This window comes from Topomyia yanbarensis, chromosome 3, assembly GCF_030247195.1.
Source record: "Topomyia yanbarensis strain Yona2022 chromosome 3, ASM3024719v1, whole genome shotgun sequence".
NCBI lineage: Eukaryota > Metazoa > Arthropoda > Insecta > Diptera > Culicidae > Topomyia > Topomyia yanbarensis.
Window position 1 is genome coordinate 103435248 of NC_080672.1, and position 25702 is coordinate 103460949.

The window sequence follows — 25702 nt, forward strand, 5'->3', positions numbered from 1 at the left end:
GAGAAAAAAATTAAATTTATAGCAAATTTACTTCCTTGTTTATCATAACATATTTTGGGATAATTTATTTAAGAATAATAGAGATAGGTATATGCATGAAAAATAATAATTTGATACAATGCCCCATAAAAAAAATTACAATATTCTGACTAGCATCTGTTTGATTCCTAAATTTTCTAAAGCATCTATTCGACTCCTAAATTTTTTTATAATACGAACAACTGTAAGATATGCAGGGTGTTTGGTTCATGGTTAAGAACCTCTCGAGGGGTGATTGACTACCATATTTGGAGAAAAAAATCGTTCTACACGCATCATCAACTCTCAACAGTTACTAAGTTATTGAACTTTTTGTGTTAAAAACTTAGTTGTCTTAAAATACCTTTCACTCAACAAGTATACTTTGTATTTCAAATCTTTTAGGTCCATTGGATAGGTGAGAAAATTTCTCAATGAATGATGTCCTCACTGGTTTCAGCTAATGAGGTTAAGTAACCTTTTCAAATTAATTTATTTAAAATTTAACAATTTTGATCAATTTTTCGTTCATTTCTCGAAAATCTTAATAGTTAACATCACCATTTTCATAATTCAGATTGTTAGTCTTGAAGAGCAGCATAATTTGCTCTTTGACATGATTCACTTATCTTTTCTGGTTTTCATGAGTTTGGGTTATTGAACTTGGATATTTGTATCTCATTTTCACTAGTAGTAACTCTAATTGGAAAAGTATTCTTTCTTTGACTCCATTCAATTATCTCTTTTAATTTCGACGCAAAATCATTTTTATCGCCTCGTTTCATATGCTAAACCTATGATTTCGAACCCACTACATATGTGGTGAGGTCATGCTGTTTTAACTATTCAATTGCAGCGAAATGTAAAAGCGATAGGGATAAAGTTTCACATAACAAATTATAAAGAACATTAAGTAGCATCTGTTACGATAAATTTAGTTGATTAATAATTAGAATAATAATTAGAACAAAAATCTCCAAAAAACGCTAATTTTAAGTTATTGTACTAGTAAAAAGTCATTTAGTACACTTAACTAAAAGATATTTGTATATACATCGGAAGGAAATTTTCTCTGCTTTCCAATCAAGCCTTGGAAAAAATGATTTAAAGCATATTTTTTAGATTAGAGTCTTTTAAGCACTTGCAAGTCGATTTCAGGAAAAGTTTAGTAATGAAATTAAAAAGAAACGAGAAGAGATAGGAATGTGATGTTAAAGAACAAATTATGAATCATCGTCCTAAAACCCAACTTTTGGATAAGAGATATTGCTATAATGAATTCATTATTTCGAGAAAATTACCGAAAATATCATAAAAACGCTAACTTTAACTACTTTACAACTAAAAGATAAATAAAACTAAGTAACTGAAAGATATGAGAACACCGTTCAATAGGAAATTTTCTCACCTTTCCAATGGAACTAAAATATTTAAAATACGAAGTTTACTTTTCGAGTTAGTGGTATTTTAAGATAAATAAGTGTTTTACACAAAACGTCAAATAACTCGGTAACGGTCGAGATTTTATGGTACCTATGGAACGATCTTTCCTCCAAATATGACAGTCAATCACCCTTCGACAGATTCCTAATTATGAACCAAACACCCTGTTTACAGGTGTGATCCACTAGGAGATTCATTTTTATTTTGTTAGTTTGACATGGCTTAATGCGTTAGCATAACAGAGTCGTAAGTCTTTTAATATTTACAGCGCATAAACAAAAATAAATAAATCCAATTTTTGTTATCTTTCCATCGAATCTTGTGTACGCGATTTCAATACTTCGCGAATAGATCCTCTTTCTTGGTGGAGATCCTTTGGCTGCATCACCTAACTACTGCTATTAGGTGATCAATTGGTCTGTTTCCCTCGATTTATCGTATTCGTTTGAACTGTGCTCGCTGATTAGGTTGTACACTGGAACCTCTATTTACGAATCAAACCGGGGGTTTGTAAATAAAATTTGTTCGTAAAAAAGTTCGTTATTCGGACTTTGAACTAAATTTAAGCTCGTTCTTTGACTTTTAGTTTGTAAAAAAGATTTCACATACTTATTAAAATTCGTTTCGTCAAAGTGATTGCTCAAATTTAATGATTTTTTTTATTTTGATAAAAGAGGTTTCAACCATGGGTCATTAACCTCTTTTCTCGGGTGAGAGAAATCCCTATTTTAAAAATCGCTAGCCTTATAAGCGGGGTTGGGAATCGAACCCAGGTAGATTAATTTACTGACTTCGCTGTGCCTGCCCCAAAATTTCATGATGATATAACTTAGAACATTGATTTATCAAATAGTAAGATATGTACATATGTTCCAGATACTCCAAGAGTCTCAAGATCTATAAGCGTAACCATCTATCATCCGGATGTTTATGCCTGTGGTACATACTCAATAAGTATTACTCATGGAGAGTCATAATGCAAAATTTAGTGAGTCCAGTTGATTTTAACGGCCAAGAATTTTTTGAAAAACAGATCAAAGATCTACAAGCGTAATAAGTAACATGTTGAGGTGTCTTTCTTGTATACTTCCTGAGGTCTATGGCTTACACACTTAATTTTTTCTATCGAATCTCAGCTGTTTTCGCATCTTTTGCCGAAATCTCAAGAGCTGAGATTTCAGCTAACATTTTTTTTTGCTGAGATAGCAGTAAAAGTGACGTTTGATAACTGAGACTCGGATAATATTTCGCCGAAAATTGGTAAACAAATGTCACTTTGCTGAGATATCAGTTTCTTAATTTTCGGACTTCACGGCTGTCGGGAAATTACCGAAGTGAATTGAGTGTGTAATGTTCAATATAGTATCAAGTTCAACGGATGTCACAGATCAACCAGGAAGGTCTTTCAGCACAGGTCTAAAGAACTAGCGTTGTCACTGCAACGAATGATAGATAAAACAAAACGATCAAAAGGAATGTGAAGTGAAGACAGAACTTCCTGCAACGGGCTGGACAAGTAAATGATGAAAGCCGATGTTTGGCGCTATTTTGCAGGCCAAGATGGCGACTTTCGGTTGAGCAATATTCTCGAAAACCCTACCAGAATGAGTATTTTTGGAACGGGCTTGGCGAGTAGATTATGAAAATGGATGTTTGGAAACATCCAAAATTGCGACTTCCGGTTGAGGAATATTCTAGATAACTCTATTTTTGGAACGGGTAGAGAAAGTAGACGATGAAAATTAATATTTGGTGCCATTTTGAAATCGACTTCCTATCATCGATGACTTTAACAATGTGGGTATCTTTGGTCGGGCTTGACGAGTAGATGATGGAAATTGAAGGTTGGCACCATTTCGAAATCCAAGATGGCGACTTCTGGTTGAGCAAAATTCTCTTGAACCCTAATGGTTAACGGCTTTTTTAAATAAGCTTGACGAGGGGATGACGGAAACGGATGAGTTACGTCATTTTGAATGCAAAGATAGCGACCCTTTTCTTTCCCTATATTATTGCTGTATCCATCCATATATATCTAGTACATAATTATCCCATTCCGAAAATACCCATATTTTTGAGGTTATAAAGAACTCGTCTAAGCCAGAAGGTCACCTTGAATTTCAAAATAGCTTCAGACTTTTTTCCCGTCATTTACGCATCAATCGTCATCGTGTGGTATCTGGCGGCTGAATTCTCTCGAAGTATTTCAGTAGAAGAATCTACCCGCTGGGTTTCTGTCCCTATGTCGTAGGAGACGACTGAGCACAGGAGTCGTCAATTCAAGGTTTTTCTCCGTGCCGAGAACTGATTGGTTGGCAGGACTAAAATATGCCAGTCGCGCACGGAATGTCATGGGTCTTACCCGTGCTGTGTTACGCGTATCTCTGACAGGTTTGTTATTTGCTCGCACAATGTGCCACAAAGAGCGAAATACACCGATGAACAATACAGCAGCACAAAAACACTGCGATGTGTAGAACGACCGCACAAAAAGAAACTTGAAAACGAAAAATGAGAAAGATCTGTACACCAAGAGCTGCACAATTTCGTTCAAAGAGTCACCTTGAAGAGCCACGTTTTTGTACCTCCCCTCTCCGGCAAGCAGGTAGGAAGACGAATCAAACTACAATTCAGATATAGTTTGATCGGAAGAACGTTTTTAAAATGTTTTTTGGTTGCCTTCTCTGCTTCTGTGCGCGTGGGACCTAGATTCACACTAAAGAGCCTCTTTATTTCCACACTTTGAGGTGTGCAGCCATGGAGTAGAATGCACGTATGGGAGCCAGACACAACGGAGTGAAGAGGTTTATTGGGAAAGAGAAGAAATGAAAAGTGCAAAGAGCGTTTTTTATTCTTCTTATTATTTGCTCTGAGGTGCATTACATCCCTGATCTCTGATATAGTTGACGTTTGCATCTCCGCAAACCGTAGGATTCAAATGAGAGTCATGTCTCTAATGTCCATTTCGGTTTACGCTATAGGCGATAAGCCAACGTGTTTGGTATCTTCTAGTAGCTGCACAATATGTGCTGATGATGAAATGTGTAGTGCGAGTATGGTTAGAGTGGCACAAATTAATCTTCAGCATAAACGTACAGCAAATATGATTTTGTTCTGCCTTGTTCAGGAAGGAAAAGCTTCCACAGTTTTAGTTCAGGGACCCGAATTTCCATGAAAGAAACTTCAATGTAGGAAAGTTACTTAACTCCGATTTCGTAGCTTTCAACAAAGATGGCATGACAAATCCACGTGAAATGCCTCGTGCTTGTATTCTTGCGAATAGTGCTATTGACGCATGGCTTACGAGAGTCGATCAATAAGTCAATAGAAAAAGATGAAAAAACACAGATTTTTGGAAATTTTCTTTTCTATTTCTCAACATAATCTGCTTTCAGCTCTACACGCGTTTACAACCGTTTTTGCCAAAATTTTTATCCCGTTCAAAAAATCGGATTTCGGAAGTTTTGCAAAATACTCATTCGTTTAAGCACTGACGTCCTCCTTGGAAGTGAATCGTCGTTCGCCAAACCTGTCTTTGCGTTTCTGAAGTGTAGTAGTGTATCCAGGTTTCGTCCACAGTGACATATCGATGAAGGAGTTCAGTAGGATTGCGATTGAAGAGCGTCAACATAACCACTACATGATTGAGGTTATGCTCCTCTTAGAGCAAACGCGGAACCCATCTTGCCAAAAAAAAATTTCGCCTATCGCTCAAAATTAGATCGTGGATTTTATCGATTATTTCAGGAGTAGACACCTCAAATGAGCATCCTGAACGATGTTCATCTTTTGTGGAAGAACACCACGTTTAAACTCATTCACCCAATTGTAAACCGTCGCAAACACAGGTGCAGATGTGACATGAACTGCATCTAACTTGGCTTTGTTTTTTCTGGGCTGAAGTCAAATGGAGATGTTTGATAATAGCCCTGAACTCGGTTTTTTCCATTGTTCGCAGCGAATTCTCAAGGGAGGGGTTTCGATTTTTTCGTTCCTTCTATAAGAAAGCTATAGAAACCTTTAGAGTTGAAGATTTTATCCGGGAGGGCTGAGTGTTGTGTCGTCTTGACTCTTTTTATTTTATGTTAATCGTTCCTGTTTTTTCCATTGATATGTTGTTTCCTGCTCGTTGTACAACTTTCGTAGTATAACTGACCTGGTCAGATCAGTTGCAAATATTGTCATCTGCCGAGACGCGAACCGATCCAGAGACGCCGAACATAACGACTTACATCTCATTACAACCATCTTCACAGGATTTCTTATCCTTCTTGGCAATACTCGTTCCTAATTATCTACTAGCTGGTGCTGAGAGTTTTCCTATGGCGGAATTTCTCTCAATACCGATGGCCAATTTCGTGAAGCAATTAGTTCCCAGCCGCTCTGGCGCAGATTCACCTATGGTGAAATTTCTCTAGACAATGATATCTCGATTTTCTCCGAGTTCGTGTTGTTCGCTCGTTATTTTTTTCTCCTTAGCTGCTGTTGTTAACTCGCTCACCTATCTTTGCTGTATAACTGATACGCTCACAACTATTGTTAATATCAAAACTTGTCGAAACGTGAACCGATCCAGCTATGCCGACCAACTTGACTTACATCCTTTTGCAGCAACCCTCGCAGGGTTTCTTCAAAGTCTAGAATTACCCAACTCAAATGACATTGTGTGTCAAAACGGGTCGCAGTATATTTTTCTATTCCTGATCAGGAAGTTAAAAATTGTTAAAAGTAAATCAAAACTCTCATGGGAGGGGTTTGAATCCCCAAAACCCTCCCCTTGCGCACGGGCCTGACCAACGCTATGGATCGAGCTGAAATTTTGACAGCTTTCCTATCTACTTACTTTACCGACACTACGAGCGCCACCTCTCGGATTTTCTAAGGACTTATTGAAAGAAACTCTACATCCTACCACGGTCAATATGTCAATAGTCTCGACGAGACTATAGTAGATTAAATTAGTTACTTTCGAAATCGAAAGACATTCATGTCAGTTCGATCAGAACTGCCAAAGGTGCTACTCGTCTGATGAAGATGTAGTACTCAACTGTCTTCTTGAGACACACTTTCCGGACTGTACGGAGCCACCACTAATGGCTGTCCCTGAGTTCTTTCCAGGTAGTTCTGATTCTTGGACATTTGCTTGTAGAATTATGACGACTGAATCGATCAAATGAGTGATTGAAAGTTTTGCTTCGTATTAAATCAACGGGAATGGATGGAATTCCAGTTATACTTCAACGGGTATATGAACACTTCAAGCACATTTTGAAAAATGTTCTTACTTGTACTATTGCAACAGAATACATTCCATTAGCGTGGTGAGTAATAATTCTTATATTCATTCCCAAATATGGCTGCGTTACTTATGAGAAAGTACAGAGCTTTAGACCGATTAGTTTGACCTCCTTCCTTCTCAAATCAGTGGAACGTTTAAACGACTACTACATTCGGGATGTTAGCTTGGGCGAGCACCCGCATATCAACGGGGGAGATCTGTTCCCAAATTGTTACACAATGCTGTCAAAACATTGTAAAGGCTTTTCGCAAAAGCAATCAAGTTTAAAAGTTTTTCTTTACATTGAAACACCTTTGGATAACATTTCTTTCGAATTCATTTTAGAAGAAGCGTATGCATCACTAACTGGCTGGATATGCGCAATACTTAACAACCGACATCCGTGATCATCGTTATAAGTAAAGATTAGGAAAATAAATGTTTGCGGATGTCCTCAAGATGGTATGCTGTCACCACTTCTATGGAATTTTGTTGTCGATGGCGTGTTGGGTAAACTTAATGAGCTTAGGTTTCCGACATGATTTCGCCGATCATAGGGGAACATGGGGAGACTTGACCAGATTTTCAGCTAAAACTGCATAAATCTCTAAAAAGCCTTCAATCCCTCAAAAGTCATTGAGATATAATGTGCAAAGTTATTGTGCGTCTTCATGATTTTTTGCAATATTTTTAATTTCATTTTTGAAAAGTTACAAAAGTTTTTCTGTGACCGTTTTTTTTTTGGTCAAGTATCCCCATTGCGGGGAGACTTGAACAAGGCGTGGGGAGACTTGACCAAGAGAATTTTGAACATAAATGACATAAAACATACTGTTATTATTTTTTTTTCCATATTGTCGAGGTCCTTAGGTAGCAGTAAAAAATATAAAACGGTTGCATTCGATAAATTTCGATTTTTTTTTAATGCATTTCTTTTTAAGGATTAACTGTACTGTTTGTATTGCGTGTTCACACGTCACGAAATCAGTCCTACTGTTGATAACTTTGTTTATAAATACTAAATTATAAAGACTTATGTTTGAGGTGGGGATTTTTTTATGGCGTGATTAACATTAACAGTAGATACCAAAGCATAATAAATATCAGGAATTTTGCATCTTTCTTCAGCTAATTTCCACTTGGTCAAGTCTCCCCATAAAATCTTGGTCAAGTCTCCCCAACATTAGTTATTGCGTTCAATGTCATGCAAATTCTAGTAATAACTATTCCAATGTTCCAATTTATGTAAAATCATTTCACTGCTTCACAAGGATTAAGATGGTATATTGGTACATTAAAGGTCATTAGTAGTCGAGTAGATATGTCCATACAAAGTTTGATAAAAAATTACATCATTTATTGCAAATTTATTAATTACGTAATATTTTCTGTAAGGAAAGGATTTTTCATTCCAAACTTTTAAAATTATCTTAAGGGATCGAAACAAGTATAAAAATATTTTTGAAAAAATTGCAGTTACATTGCAGTTCTTTGACTCTAAAACTATTGTCGCAGTTTAAGTTGAGTACGTTAGAGTAATTCTTGACTCAAATCTCTATTGGTCTGCTCACATCGATTTCAGAATCAAGAGAACTTATATGGCCTTCGGCCAATGCAGTCGGTTTTTCGTAAAATCATGGGAACTCAATCTCAGCTTTAGGGGAACATGGAGGGAATTGACCAGGTTTTGAGTTAATCCCTCGTAAATCTATAAAAAAGTTTTCAATCCCTCAAAACTCGTTAAAATGTGATGTTCAAAAGTAGTGTGCGTATTCATGATTTTTTAAAGAATTGTTAATTTACTTTTTAGAAAGTTATAAAAGTTTTTCTGTGATCTTTGTGTGATTTTTCTAGGAATCATCTTGAGAGGATGGCGTGCAAGGTGATGACTGGAGCGTTCAGGACAACATATGCTGCTGCTGTCTAATGTGATTAAACAACTATATATGCTTCTGAAACAAAAAGCATTTTTTGTACATACCGTCTTAAGGCTCCTGGGCTCAGAAACAGTAAGTCAATAGATCATGCAACTAGCCACACATGATTCTGGCCCCAATTTTAAAAACTGCAACGTTAGAATTTTTCCTTGCGAGGAACGACTGTCTAACTGTTTAAAGTGGTACCTTCAAGCATACGTAATTTGCTACACTAACGGTTTTTCGTTAAAGGTCTGAGCCGCTGTTGATGTCTACTGTCATTAAATGAGATTAGACCACACCCATTCGCTTGGCAGATACTGCACCGAATTCCAAGCGGAAATCTACGCGATCATGTGTTGCGTACAATCGCTTCAAAAAGGGAATTTGCAGTAAACGAGAATATTTTTGCATGCAGCACTCCTCAAAACCTGGAGTTGCATCGAACTGAAATGAAAACAGTGGACACGTCAATTTCGGGATAAGAAGCGTCTTCTGGAAGAGTCGTAGAGAGCGGAGCAACTGTATAGCTCAGGGGAAATACGAGCGTTCTACAAGAAACTGAGTAAGTCTCGCAATACCGCGGGCCGAAACGTATAGAGACAGGGAACTTACGAACCCGATGGGATCAAGAGGTGTGGGCAGCACTACTATAAGCATCTGGACGATGCACAGATGGATGACAGGGCATTTGAGGAAGACGATTACATCAGTAGTGCAGTCGACGGGGATGTACCAATGCCCACTATGAAGAAGGTTAAGGAGGCTATTGGTGAGGATGATCTGAGATACAGAACAGCTACCGAAGGTGTGGAAGGAAGTGGTCTTCTTTCCGATATACAAGAATTGTCGTTCTTTCTTGGACTGTGAAAACTACAGGGCTATCACCGTTTCAAATGCCACCTACAAAGAGGCATCCCAGATCCTATTCCGATGCTTATCACTCCTGGTTAATGGGTTTATTGGTACTAATCAAGCTTGCTTCATTAACAGAAGATCAACAACTGAGTAAATTTTTACTATTCGGCAATTTTTTTTAATAATGTCGTGTCCCGCTATATTACTTGTTTATCGACTTCAAAGCCACATATGAAACGGTAGACCGTGTAAAGCTAAGGAGAATTATTGACAAGAATGGTTAAGGCTGAGGAATGGACGATGTCCTGTGTCGTGTGAAAATGTCGGGCCGTTTCTAGAACCCGTTCGAATCACGCAAGGAACTAACATAAGGCGATGGACTTTCTTGCCTGCTATTTAATATACTATCCATGACCGCATATTTGTCCCATTTCATATGGGGATTTCCTATCTTTATGAGACTGATTTGTGATCAAAAAACAACACTGAAGGATTTGATGCGATAATTTTCATGAAGTCCGGGCAGTTCATTTGCTCTACTGAGTGCTGAAAATGTGGATATAATCGACAGAAACATGGAGATAGTAGTAGATTTGTATACCTGACTGAAATGCGAAGTCGCATGAGTAGGACTGAAGACAAATGTGTCTAAGACGAAGTACAATCTGTACCAACACATGGAGTTGATTATAGTTAAAGTCAGTCTTCTCAAATGAACATCGAACACCATGTTCGCTCTAGTTCTGTGCTCATCTTATACCCACATTTCGTGTGCAAACTCGAACGCGCTAATGCGTACCAAAACATGTGCGCGTGTTCGTCTGCACATCCGAACCCCATGTACGTACGCGGTGTTCGTACACACTGGATCTTGACACTGGTTTTTTCTTTTTCTCTTTCATCATCACTAGCGTTGACGCATTCTGTTTTGTGCATGCCTTTCTTGTGTACGCACACGGTGTACGTACAAGGTGTTTAAACCTAAGTGTGCACATCGTTCGCTTGGGTTCGGTGTTCGATGCAAACCTGTAGACAAAGGCAAAGCATGTTTGGGGTTGAACGCGTGCACGAAATTTTGTACACGGGTGCAAACTTGTCGATGTTTATGATTGACTTTCTCTTCTGTACAGATTGACTTTCTCTCTTTCAGCTTTCGGCCATCCGATAGATATGCTGTCCGGTAAAGAGTCGTGCTGAGTGATTTATTCCCAGACTGAAGTATCAGCTAGTCACAATTAAAATCGACGGCGATGAGTTTGATGTAGTTGGTGAGTTCATCTAATTATGTTCATTGGTGACGGCGGATAGTAACACCAGCCGGGAGATAAGAAGACGCATTATCTCCGGAAGCTCTGGTTACCATGGGCCCCATACAACATTGAGATCTAGGACGCTTCACCACCGCATGAAGTATGCAATGTACAAATCGCTGATTGGAGCGGTGGTTCTCCATGGGCACGAAACGTGAACAATGCCGTAAAAAGACCTGCAAACATTCGAAGTGATCGAAAGAAGGGTGCTGAGGACGAACTTCGGTGGTATACAAGAAAACGTAACACGAACGTAAACGAAACAAGTATCCGAAAAGTAGGTTTAGCTGGAAGGGTACAACGGGAAGGGCATGCTGTAAGAGCCCCACCAAGTTGGCTTTCACCCTCAATCCAGCAGCTACCAGACGAAGATGACATCTGCCGGCTGTGAGTCTGAAAATGTTGCATTTTTCCGAAAAAAATTGCAGCATTATACTCAGGGCACTGATTCAATATTGCAAACTTAATTATCACATGGCTACTATTCAGTGTGCTGAGTATTATTCGTATGATCTTTGTGTATGTGTCTGATATTTGTGAAACTTCATATCATTCGACATGTAACTGCTCAGTAAAGCTATAAGCTCTATCAGTAAGGTTGAGTACCACGTCGGGAGTGAAGGATCTGTTTACTGTTTTGTGTTGCGATTGTATTTTGTTGTCATTTTCAAATTCCGTACTTTTTTGTTTCACCTCCCTTTCTCTTTCCATCAGTAAAATTATGAGACGACATGGAAGCCACAAATCTCCGAATGGCATAGGGAACGTACAAATCGAGCCATCTGATGTCTGAACACAAATTGAAGAACTCAGTATCTCAAATGCCATCTCCCTTAGATGGGTACTCGGTCCCTTTGGAAATACTGGAAATGAATTGACGGACATACTGGCTAAGTACGCGCTGCGACTGATTTCATTTGGCCCAAAACAATTTCATAAGATCTTTCTATGTAATTTTACAGTGAAGGTTCTTAGTCTCAATTCTTTCTTTCCAGTATTTTAGCAGTTTTTTTTTCTGTAATAGAAATACAATCAATTTCAGAAATCTCTCCCGCATTCAATTTAGAAAAATAATTAATAATGCACAAATAGATTGACAATTACACAGATGCCTTTAGATAAGTCAGTGTCTTCTCAAGATTTTTAAGTTATTTAGGATTGAATGGTTTTCATTTTGTTGCTATCCGATATTAGTATTCGGAACAGAGATTGGGAAAATAGGAAAAGTTGTTAGAATCAAGCAGTTGATTGCAAACATTTCCAACGATGATAACGATATACCGACCCTTTCATTCCCTCCACGGTGAACCGGATAAAGTCACACAATAAATAAAGTTTTTTATTTGTAAAAAAGTTCAAATGATTCTTTATTGATGATCCATTCCATTGCCTGACGAAGTTGATTAAAGATAGTTTAGAATGACATGGCTGATGATACCTAATAGCTTAGATGAGAGGTGATCGGGGGAGGGGGGTGTAGTGAATCACACATCGAAACGGACGGCTACACATCTTCTAGGGATGAGAGTTGATAGTTACGGGTTGCGTCCCCAAACAACCGAACCGAACCGGCGGTGGTGCGGTGCGGTGCGAAGCGGTGGTGGACGTGTACGGGAACCACTGGGAATGGGATTGCATTTCTCACAAAAGTTCGTACGAGTAGAGTTTGTTCGTTATGGCTCCTCTCGCTAGCGATACTTGGACAGCAAAAGTTTCCGTTTCTGCCGGGGTGCACTGGATGATGAAGTGTCTGCTGCGGCTGTTACCTTGTTACTGGTGGACTTTTTGCTCGAGCCGCTTTCGCTGGTTAGGATGACCGTCGGTACGTTTATCAACCGGTTGTCGAACGGAATCCCGGTCAGTTCGTAGATCTGTTTCGGCAGAGATTCAGCAGTGTCAGTGTTCAGTTTGCAGGAAGGGAGGGTTTCAATCAATATTTAATACGATACTTTTGCTTGATTTTAGTGATGCGAGACTTGCAACTACACAATCATGAATTATTCGATTTTAGTGGATTCTCGGAAGAAAACGGAATATGAATATTTAACCTTTCCAAATGAAACGATGAAACAAACAACTAGCTTTTACTTATCAGATCATCATTCTGCATCCAGGGGAAACCGATTTCAATTAGACAATTCAGCCATTGCACAAATCGTAAATTTGGCTTAAATATTTTCTAGGTATATGATTAAAAAACTGTAGACCACTACTTTAATATATTCTTTAGCAATCTCGCATACAGCAAACATTCCGAACGAAGGTATTCAATTCGTATGGTCAAGTGGAGGTAATACGAAACACATTTATAACGATAATGAATCTAATAAAAAAAATTAATCGAAATGAAGGAAATCACAGCAGAAATCAAATCAATTCACACTCCCGGTGCAGAATGTCATGTCTGGCCATTCTCTACCTGCTGTCGAACCTAATCCCCAAGCAAACGAAAACATTTTGCACCTTCGTCAAATCATGAACGAAAATTGAATTATGCAAATGAAGCTGAGAGTTTGATTATGGTCCATTGCTGCCTTTGTCAGCATCAATATCGTCACCGGTGCACACAAACTACCGCTTCTTACCTTATTGGCACAGTCGAACGAGGTGGACACCACCTTCGATATCACATTCATCAGATTCTTCGTCTCCTGGATGACATGGTCGACCTTGACGAAGGTGGCATCCTTACCGACGGCCGGATCCTTGACCAGGAACTGCAGCGTCTGCACGTAGGTTGGCACTTTGTCCAGATGGTCCAGGAGTTCTTTCTTGGGTGCCCCGGCCGGCACCTGGTAGGAGAACTGACGAACCACCTTGTAGAGCCGGTTTGCCTCCTCGGCAAAGTATTCGGCTTGGGTGAAGAGGTCCTGCGTTGTTCGTAGCGTTCCCTCGCCCTTGGTGAATTGATACATCGAGAAGGCCATTGCCGACATGTTTTTCGCTCTGGAAAGGGAGAGGATGTATGGATTTTAAACACTGTCAAAAATTCAGAGTCTCTGTTTGTATTTATAATAGACATGAACTTTCCCGTTATTTCAAGTTAGGAATAAAGTTCAATATACATTGAGGATGAATTGATTTTTTTTTGTTGAAAACTAGATGGGGGATCAATAAAAGTTTTTTTTGATAAATTCAAGCCCAACAGTTTGGCTTCTTTGTTTGTAAAAAAATTTCTTGAATGAAATAAAATAGAGAAAACAAATTCAATTTGGTTTTAGAGGACTATTTGCTTGAGAGAGACTTGAGAGAGAGTTTGATTCCAGCATCGGAGTAACAGCTATCTCAAATACAGTGGAGAGTGGGTGAACTCGACAACGATGACAGAGAAATAAAGAACATCAAGTTTGCAGTATATGGGAACGGATAATCGATGACGTTCATGACAGCCTCGGACTGCTTAGACAACAATCCACCAAAGATGTGCATCCAAGGTTTAATGATTTGACATGATCTGGGATATTATGACATCCCGATCCACATGTACCCCCTTCAACCAATGTTTCGTCGACACCTTCAGAATAGTGGAATATAGCCCCCGACCGACCTCCCCATTATCCCATGAGGTAAGTTTTCGTGTGTTCTCTGACGAGAAAACAAACAGAAGAATTCGTTGAGATCTTTCGTAGCTGTCACCTTCTGATTTTAGTAAAGAAATCCTCCTTCTCATTGTCCACAATGGAGCGATGTATAGGGACCAAAACCGAGAAAGGTGGTATGATTTTTATACCAAATTACCCTTGGACAAGAGCGCCAACATTATGGGGGTGTTGAAATCTCGATCTACTTTATATATTAAATTTGGTCGGTGTTAAGTCAGATCGGACAAAGTCGCAAAATCCTAAAAAGTGAGATAATGATACCACTGGATAAAGAATTTCTTCAGCTACATTCGACTTTTGCCAGAATTGTAATATGTTGCAACTGGCGTGAATTATGGCAAAAGTAAATTTTGAATTATAGTGTGAAGGATGCTGCGATTGAAACTTGATAAACACATCGAACTGAAAAAGAAATGCAAACATCAAAGAGTCGCAAAACTGCGACTCCTCCAAAGATGCCAGATCTCTCTCTGACCCGTTTCAATTTAAAAACTACACTGTTGATTTCAACTTTGTTGGCGGGCATGCAGACGCCGTAGTCCTTCATAAAAAAAACTTAACGCCAATAATGTCATTTGCTTGCTTTAGACAGGATATCGCAATGCTGAGCCGAGTTATCTATCATTGCAGGATATTTCTGCGCTCTTTTACAATGATTAGAACACTTAGTGGATTATATTTGATCGAACAGAAGATTATATGCCGTCCGACTGAATTCAATGTGTATGATTTTAGGCAGAAAGTTGGAGTCTTCCATGACGAATATTGTTCTACACTCATTTTACTATCTTCTGGGTCTTTGTCAGGAAAGCTCATTGCACGGACCTAAAGCTTAAAATTTTATAATAGGAAGGAAAAGACTGAAATTACGGATAGTATAAGTAATTGAGTGACGGGTCAGAGGAGTAGTAAAGCAAAATTATTCGATATATGGCAAGTTGCTACCGATTTTTTTTATTTATTTATTTATTTATTAATTAATTGATTAATTAATTAATTAATTAATTAATTAATTAATTAATTAATTAATTAATTAATTAATTAATTAATTAATTAATTAATTTATTTATTTAGGAATTGTGAAAGAAAAGATGGCTTCAAAGACCACGACGACGAATGTCGATGTGTAACAGTTGTAGCAGTTCAGTTACAGTAAAAATGGCCTTTCAAACATACCGGCGTACAGACAGGAGATCGAGGTCAATAAGGTTACAGCGCTTTCAGTAGATCGGTAGATTTAGTGGGTCCCTCCATGGAAATCGATTATACGCGAAACGAACAAATTTGCGCTGAATAGCTTCAATGAGTTGAATATTATTTTGGTAATAAGGTGCCCAGACTACTTTGCCGTATTCGAGTGAAGAGTGAACCAAAGCCAAATAGAGTGCTTGGTAAAGTGACTTTAAAAATGAATCCTGGCAGCTTAGCGGCCTTAGAAAGAGTGTACTCAATGTGGTGCTTGAAGTTTAGTTTGGGATCTAAGTAGACTCCTAAATCTTCAACAGACGATTCCGTTTTAGAACGATTTGTGAGATATTGGAGTCGAAAGTAACTATCGAGTGTTTGCGAGTAAAAGATATAACCGAACACTTGGCAGTATTTATCATCATTCTAGTGGCATAGCATCAATTGGAGAAAACATCAGACTGGGGCTGCGTCTTTTGCATTCCTGATAAGCTGAAATAGTTTGAAGTCAGCAGCAAACGATAGTCCCATGCGCTTCAGCAAATGGTTTAAGTCGTTTAAATAGAGCAAAAATAAGAAAGGTCCAAGATGACTGCCCTGAGGTACTCCCGAACGGGCAGCAAATGGTGATGTCGTGCAGTCTCCAAATTTCACTGCCATTTCACGTTCGGTTAGGTACGAGTTAAGCCAATCCAGAACGCTTCTCGGTTATCAAATTTGGCAAATAGTGTTTTAAAATCAGTGAAAGACCAGCCAGGTGCCGCTTCTCCCAAGTACCAATTTAAGTTTTATAGCACACTACAAGTGCAATCTAAGTTTTAAAACTAGCTTCGAAAGCATGATAAAACCGTAATTGTTACTAGGGTATCCGAAAGAACGGTTATAGAAACTGTATTGAAACTAAATTATATATTTAACAGAAAGCCATTTGCTGTGGCCCAATTGTCGAAGCGGAGCAGGATCATTTTCCCGGAGAACTGCTGAATACAGGACAGAAATGTTTTGATCGGAGGTAGGTTTTCCCGGTTTTGCAGCGGTGATCATTCTCACTTGTCTCTAATCTCGAAGAACAATGAACTTGTTGAATATATAGAACCAACGCCTTCCGCAGAGTCACTTATCACTGATCAATAACACTCCGGGACTGAACAGAATTTGATTTTGTTCAGTCCGAGAGTATTATTTTTGGCATGACAAAAGAACAAGTGAGAACTCCTTCATCCAAAGTAGTGATTCATCCGCGTTTTTTGTACGCGGGACATATCGGGAGCTCATATGAACTATCATCACACTTTTCAGCATTTCCGATGCAAGAATCATTCCCAAAATTCCTTTCGCACTTGTCACAACGGGCCTTATTGATACAATGGATGGTTGTGTAGCCATATCGCTTGCGTTTAGTGCAATTTAGAACTGAACATGCAAATATACCTTGTCGAAGATGACGAAATTAGACGAAGCAGACCCTACGAAAGTCACCCGCTACGATTTCGATTGAATGTTGGTTTTTTTCCCGTTCTAGGTGACTGATCCTGTAGGCAAACATTTGCAACCGCATGCTTCAGCAGATCAACGCATGTCAAATTCGAATCGATGACTACGCCATTCATCTCTACCTGATGGACGGGTAGCTAGACACGAAATTCCGCCGTAAGAATTTTGTCTTGTTGAATAACCATTAACTTAACCATTTTCGGGAGATCTAAGACAGTGAAGCCTCCCCACCTATATCCTATTACCTGCCACACCATGGCGTCAAAAAGACAGTAAGTACAACAACGAAACTGCGAGTCATTTTCGACACCTCACGCCGCACTGATACTTGGCAACCAAATGCCTTCAACGGCTGTCGGTGGATGGATCGAATGATTTTATTCTTGCTTCTTTAGTCCTAGGCAAGGACTTTTATATGGACGATATGCTGACCGGGATTGACGATGGAAATGAAGGAAGTGAACTATGTTGACAACTGTTTCAGTTACTACAATCTGCCGGTTTGAGCCTGCGTAAATGGTCTTCGAATTCCTCGACTACTCTTTCGCAAATCCCACCCGAACTTCGTGACGAATGAAGTACTCTAGCTCTTGACTGGCAAATCACTCAAATCAAAGCTTTGTCTTGCATTGGCAGCCGCCATTTAATTCAATGCACGATGGAACTCAATGAAGCTGTGATGGTCCTTGTTCGACTAGCACAGTTAGAAGTATTCGCTCAAGATATCGCAGCATCGTCTAAAGACAGTAAAGTGGGACCGAGTTCAGTTCAGTTTTAAGACATCACACTCCAATCATCGTCGATGGGATCCTAAGAATGCCCCGGGCGGCAAAATTTGGGGGTGGCATTTTGTGCTCACCAAATTTCACTTTATTTATTTAGAAATTAGTTATAGTTCAGTAATTGAGATAAAAGTCAAACGTGAGTGAATCGTTTGAATTTGGCGTCTATTGAAAATGAAAGAGGTTGGGGATCCGACCGACGGATGTGACACAGTTCAAAACTATTTGTTGCTAAATTTCAAAGGATATGTCGGAAACTCTGTTCATTTTGCGTATGATTTACATGTAACTAAATACCGGCACAGGGTAAACTGAGATGAGTTTCCGAACGCACTTAAAGAAGTGGGAGTATGCGAACTAATTTGTTGGGATTAGAGCAGCAAGCGCTATCGCACATGGTGTTGTATTTGGAAAAAAAACCCATCACTCGTTCCATTTTCCCATTGGTCAATCATCAGTATATCTGAGAATCCGTATTCGTCAATTATATTTCATGGCTGATGTAGATCGAATGTATTTTAGCGGCTTTGAAACCTATAAGCAAGGTATGAGTGAACATGTACCAAACGCGCTTGACATTGCCCTCTGAACTCCCTTGCTAGCGACAAATAATAAAATAATAATTATCGCTTGCTAGCGAGTAAATAAATTAGCGAGTACCTTCTAGGTGGCGTTCGCAATGTGATTGCCTGAAGGTGGCAGCAATCCAGTCTTCCATCTTTTTGTAAATGGGGCACAGTTCTAGCCAATCTCCTTTTCTGATCGGCTTACATGGCAGTTCATCATTGCTATCGGATTGCCTTAAGGACCGTAAGTAGATCTGGTGTTGGGAATCTGTCGTCGACTGCTCGTGTTCCTAGGTTGATCCTTGCGCTGCTCTCAACGTCTACTTATTCGTCATTTAATTGTTCGTCATAACTCAGTTTTCACCTATCGATCACTTCACACTGGTTCCTTAGAAAGTTCTCATTAGCGGACCTGCACATGACGGTTTGTGGCCTTTGGGCGAACGATTCACCGTCTCGCTAAACTCATCGCAGTATAGCTGCTCCATCGCCTTCTTATCCCGATCTTACGGTAGGCGCTTCGTTCGTCAGAATACTAAGTCTGGACCTTTATGATATTATCCTTCTCGACTACCTTCTGGCAATAAAACCATGGTGGATCGTATGCGAGAGGTGAACAAATATTCGTTCTAGCATTCCTCAGGTGTCTACGAAGTTCTCTTATCGTCGGCCGTTTTCGTTCATAACGGTGTGCTGACTGATCGGATCAATCATCGATTTATGCATTCCCTATCTGGCCATTCATCTCGCCGATAATGAGCATTTCGTCTCGTCGCAAGCATTTGCCATAGTTACACTCCAGGAGCGCGTGAAATGCATTTTTCTTGTCCTCGGGTCCATCGTGTGGGCAGTGCACGTCGATGATGGTGTAGTTGAATTCTCACGATTCGCTACTATAAACAGAATATGACGAGGGCCTTCAAAAAAGGACGCACTGTGTAACTCGTCAGATCAACAATTTTGCGCCGAGTGGGAAAATACCCGAGTATGTACTATAAGTAATGATTGATATTTCTTTGCTAATTTTGTATGTTTCAGCTTTTATGAACAATTCTGTGGGTCAAAATAAGTGCAGAAAATTTGTTTTATATGTAAATCTTGGAGTTTAATTTGACTCCAATTCTTGGTGCGAAGAAGAGCTTCTGAATTTGCAATTCAGCGATTTCTTGATATCGCGTTGAAGACTGTCATCGAGCAAAAGGAGTGTCTACTTAATCATTCAAGAAGTGAGTGGACTCAGCGATTGGTAGCCCTATTACTAGGGAGGTTCCAATAGAATAACCTTGTTCACCTTTCTAACTAATCGTTGATGACCGAACGAAACAATCAAAGGAGAACGCTGCCTTGTGATTCCGAATGGTCGGAGAAACAAAAAAACCCACCTTTCCGCTTAGTCGCAGCAGCCGTACGACAAAACAGCGTAGTGTGCAGCAGTGTACTTTTTGCTAGTTTGTATACAAAAATTCTGAAACTCGGATAGGGTCATCTTGGTCGACCTGTCACCTAGGGTCTTTGAAAGCACGCTTTAATAAACAGGATACATCGTTAAAAGAATTGTTATGTGTTTAAATTTGATTCATCTTACAATTTTGCAAAAATGCTAGTTTTCTATTTTTGTGCAATTTTAAATTTATTTATTTTTTTATTTATATTTTATACTTTTATTTTATAATTATGGTAGTTGTAGCTAATAACTTATATTTTATAGAGAGTGTAGCAGTAACTGCAAATCAAATGAAAAAAGGCCTCTCCTTGCTTAAACTATATGTTTTTAGACACTCATTATTACCATTGGTAAATGTAATCATTGCGGATCGATCAAGTGAACCGAGTCGTAACATCACTTTGCATGCGATAATTAATGCGCAGTTCTACCACCAGGACTGATATGAACCGGAATACGTTTTACTCTGTTGATTCCGAATTGATAAAAATGCTAAGAAAATTCTACTCTTTTATTTTGTCCCATGGCGTGGTCTACTTGATTAATTTTTTCCTATATTTTCTTAAGATATTTCAATTCAGTACAAAGTCTAATAAATCTTTTTCGGGTTACTTTAGCAATTTGTGAGATGGATCGGTTAGCCGAAAACATGTAAATAATGACACTTTCAAATTTAGTTTTTCAATAACCACTCTGAGTAAAAGGGTGACTTCTCCCTGCAGTGATGCAAGAAAGATCCAATTTAAAATTTGTATTATGTGTAAACTAGTAATAAATAATTAAAAATTTGTTAGGAAGACATTTTCTAATATCTTCATCAAATCCAGGTTAAATGGTCGGAAGCCATTTGGCAAAATGCCATTGTCATTTCAACCGAATATACCATTTAGCCGAACGTCGTTCTGCTGAGCCATTTAGCCGAATGCTGATTGGGCGGTCGCAATTTAATCGAATGTCAAACAATTTACATATTTTGGTTATTTTGAATTCGTTGAATCGTTTCAATGAATATAACTGAACAGCGAACAAAAATCTTCCTAAAATAAAATATTTAATAATCAGTTCTCTGACCCATTATGAACAGTTCACACTGTAAGAAAGAAAGATACAATTGGAAACAAAATAGAAATGTACTTTTTGGTTAGATATATTGTAATGATTATCCGACAGTTATTTGTGAATGGCAGCGAAATAGATTATTTACAAACAATTCCGAAACATGTTAATGGTTAACGACATAACAAATCGAACTGTGAGTCAAGTCTGTTATTCCGTTGAACCATGCTAAAAGTCTTAAATCGAGATATTGTCACGACTAATACTAGAAATGAATTGTATACTATTGACTTACAGAAAAGAAAAACCTGTTTTAATCCACCTGGATGTGCAATTGTGTCTTTCTCATTTGTCCAAACTATGATTCCATGGCTTGTTATGTTTAATACAATGATGGAAATGTATATTATATATTCTGTACGATTTGCACATACATTCAATGGATCGACAGGCAAGATCTTGCGATACTATGTGTCGACACTGAAACATCGCTTAAAATCAGCGGCGGATCAATGAGGAAGATCCGGTGGTCCGGACCGTGCCGAAAATTTTCAACTAGTTTTAAATTTAAAGTAGCAACCCCTCATCGCATACTCCTACCTAAACCTGTATACGTAAAAAAATTAGGTTGGATTAGGTTGACGATTTTTAGAGTGATTCGCATAACCTTCCTATATGAGAAAACCAAAGTCCAAAAAAGTCAATCTCAGTCAAAATTTTTTTTAAAGTCATTTGGCATCAAAAATGCAAATTCGATTTTGAAATTTTCCCTTTTTGAAAAGCCCCTTTGAGAATTTTTTATTTCAGTTTATATGGAAATTTGCTGTGTGGACGCACTCTTCAACCCGTTACTCTGGAACCGGAAGTCCAATTAATAAAAAATTCAATAGCAGCTGATGGAAAGGTTGTACCTTTCATTTGAGACTAAGTTTGTGCAAATCGGTCCAGCCATCTCTGAGAAACAGAGGTGACATTTTTTTCCACATACACACACACATTCATACACACAGACATTTTCCGATCTCGACGAACTGAGTCGAATGCTATATGACATTTGGCCCTCCGGGATTAGGTTGACGATTTTTAGAGTGATTGCATAAATTCAACAGACTAAAAATATCCCATTGCTACGGTCCAGTCCCCGGTACATCTATTAAAAATAAAATATATATATCGTGAAATAAATTTGGTATATGTTAAAAAATACGACCAAACATACATGCATACATGTAGGACTTATTTTCGTATCAAACCGTTTCACAGTATTTTTTTGTCCAAACCCTGCGATAAACTATTCTCGTTATTTGGCAAAGTGTACAACAATCATGTCCTCTGAAATGTTGTAAGAGGATCTAAGGTCTTCGTTTTGGTGAAATAGTTGCAGTGATTAATCCGTCTTGAAGTGTGATATTTGTTTCCTTATCTGAAGGTATGACAAATATGATAAGTTCTATAAGTGCTTCCGAATACATATGAAGACCAAAAATCTCTACCTGTATTGCTTGAAACTTCAATGTATATCCGGAAAAAATACATCTATTTGAAAATATTCGAGATAAAAAATATGCTTTGATAAAAGTTATTTATTTTGACGATTAGATGAACTTCATCGAACATTTCAAAGTTATAAGATTTATATTTGAACGATATTTAAAGAAAATACTATTTTTTAGGAGTCAATCAAATATAACGAGCTTTAGCTTCTAAAGTTTAGCATAAAATATTCGAAAAAGCAATCTCCACAACTTTGCTGATATGTCCTCTGTCAATAATTTTCTTTCTCTTACTGAAATCATACCTTATCAAGTTCTATTTTCATAATTGAATAATATTCTTGTAGACTTCCATTAAAGAAGTATATAGGAATAATAGCTCATGTTAAAAAGAAGGAAAACATCCACAGAATATTGAATAGCTACAAATATTGTAAATACAAGAATAAATAATCAGTATTCAATTTAAGACAAAAATTATGTTATTCAGATAAATAGAATAGCATTCGGCCTAATTACTCATTCAGCTTAACTACGTTAGGTCAATCAGTATTCCGCCAATCGACATTCATTATATCATTTATTACCTATGCAATATAGTGGGAAATATTCGAAGTCGTAGTCGAAGATCGTAATAAAACGGGCGACAAATTAAGCTTTCTGCCACGAGCGCCAAAAAAACAAGGCAGCAAAGGATTGTCTTTCTAGACTCCACCCCCGAACCAAGTGGACGCGCATCAGAGATAACATCTCCATCGGCACGATGGTTCTTCTAAAGGAGGATAACCTCCCGCCTCTAAAATGGAAGTACGGTTGAATCACCAACATCGTTCGTGAAGACGACGACAACATCCGGGTAGTCGACACACAGAGGCGTAACTACTACCAAAGCCTGGCCAAAATAGCAAAAAATGAATTTGTCCTTGTCGGGCAGTTCCGTTTAAAGGACATGGTTATTTGGGTTCATTTCTCTCCGTTTTACGAAAAAAACATTCCCAATTAATCCCATTACCGCTTTTACTGCAGTTTGAAAATGGTATGATTTTATTGAAATATGGGCTAAATAAACAATAGATCCTTTGTTGAGTCTAAACAAAACATCTAAAGTAACAAGAAGAATTTGGTTAGGTGATGCTTGAAGGTATACAATTATTTGTTTATTACGATTTCGATTTAGAAAATAAGCTAGCGGAAGAACTTAATTGCACTAAAGAAAAACTAGCCTGATTCGATCGCAAATTAAGCAATTTTAAGAGCAAAAAATGTTTTATTTTGTGGTGGTACGTGCACAAAATCCGGCCCCGAAGGACGACCCCAAAGACGTTACTACCCGAAATAGACGAATCATCCGCTTGTCAACTTGTCAACAACATACATCTTTGTGACGCTACTAATCTCAACGAGACATCGCCCGAATTTTAGTCAGTACAGCTTATCAACATTCCCACAGTTGGAATGAAATTCTCGAAAAGTGCACATTATGTGCGAATATGACATTTTTCAGCACAGAACTTTTTGAGTTCCTTTTGTGGTCCTAAATGCCTGTGCAAAGTTTGGGAGCGGTCGGTCGCTTCCCGGGTTTGCGCATTGCGTTCAAAGTTTGTATGGGATTTTATATGAGGAAAACAATTATTTTGTATTTACGTTAATAAAGATCGCTATTTCATTCAATATGAAAAACCAAACTATAGTTCAAACCTTGGTTAACATCTTTATCAAAGACCGTTACTAGTTTTCAAGAAATAGTTATAGCGATTTTAAAACTTATGGTTTAATCCAAATACAGAAATTCATTATTTCTTCCAACACTGTCAGTACATCACGACACCGATACTTTAAACTTAAATAAATGAGAATATAGTCATCGCAGAGACTTGGTACCTTTGAATGAAATGTTCAAAATGAATTGTTGAATAACACAGACATAGTCAGAAAATGAAAAGAAGAGGGGGTGTGGCTTGTGTACTCCCCAGTTCTCTTTTTAGATTTAGATTTTGATTAAATTGAGTTAGGTTCACGCAAAACAGTGGTGATAGTGGCAAACCATAAATGTACGTCAGGTTAGTACCCAACGCGATTTCCAGACCTGAGTTAGTTTTTGCCTCGAACAAAAACAACACAAATTTGTAGGTATAAATCCTAAATATTGTAAATGTTATTTTCCACAGCAAAGATTGTAGTATGATTCATATTTGGGTTTATCAGAATATTAAGAAAGCTCAGTCGTTGACATTTACAAGGACGTAATGATTCTTTGTCTTATACAAAACAATTTAAAAAAGGGACTGGTGAGTACACAAACACCCCCTCCCTCTTTTTAATTTTCTGACTACGTCTATGTTATTCAGCAATTCATTCTGAACATTTCATTCAAAGGTACCAAGTCTCTGCGATGAATATGTTCTCATTTATTTAAGTTTTAAATGTCGATGTCGGTGGTGCAATGGCAGTGTTGGAAAAAGTAATCAATTTCTGTAGTTGGATTGAACCATAAGTTTTAAAATCGTTATAACTATTTTTTTTTTGAAAACTCGTAGCTAGTAACGGTCTTCGACAAAGTTGTTAACCAAGGTTTGATCTATAGTTTTATAAAGCTGGCTTTTCATATTCAGTGAAATAGCGATCTTTATTAACGTAAATGTAAAATAATTGATTTCCTCATATAAAATCCCATTCAAATTTTGAACGCAATGCGCAAACCCGGGAAGCAACCAACCGCTCCCAATTTTTGCACAGACATTTGGGACCAAAAGGAACTCAAAAAGTGCTGTGCTCGCTAGTTTAAATCATTTTGATGTTTTCCCATACAACCGCGAGCCACTCCAGTCACATGTTCCACCATATATTTCAATAGGGCTAAAATCGATTGTGTGAATTAATTTAATTAGTTTCACACAAAACGTGTCGTGTCCATATTCATAGGGTCGATCAGATTCCAGACAGTCTCAGTATCCGCCGCGACAACATAGAGTAACATGCAAGGGAATACTTAAAACAACATATACTATGTATATTTGATGCAATTTTGGAAAAAAATTGAGCTTGATACAAAGAAAAACTGTTTTAGTCTGAAGATTTCTTACGTATACCATATAGCACGCCTACCATTTATGAACACTAATTAGCGTATTCAGAACATTGATAGTTTTCAAATACCGCAAACAATTTCATTTAAATTCAATAATGACCATTTTCACACAATTTCAAATTCAATAATGACCATTTTCACTCAGTTCTGGAATTGGCGCTTGATAAAA

General features: G+C 38.0%; 1 protein-coding gene across 6 annotated transcripts in view; it reads right to left on the bottom strand.

The window, feature by feature from the left end:
- The window catches only part of LOC131690553 (alpha-catulin), a 504668-nt gene that overhangs the window by 19402 nt on the left and 459564 nt on the right, over positions 1 to 25702 (bottom strand). For 4 of the 6 annotated variants that reach the window (XM_058976423.1, XM_058976420.1, XM_058976426.1 and 1 more), the window contains 2 exons: positions 13409 to 13769; positions 12590 to 12694 (listed from right to left, as the gene is read on the bottom strand). In XM_058976423.1, coding sequence (XP_058832406.1) covers positions 12590 to 12694; positions 13409 to 13769 — 466 coding nt within the window. Of the gene's footprint in view, positions 1 to 10205; positions 12695 to 13408; positions 13770 to 25702 lie in introns of those variants that run through there. The other 2 variants (XM_058976421.1, XM_058976422.1) reach the window with 2 other exon arrangements.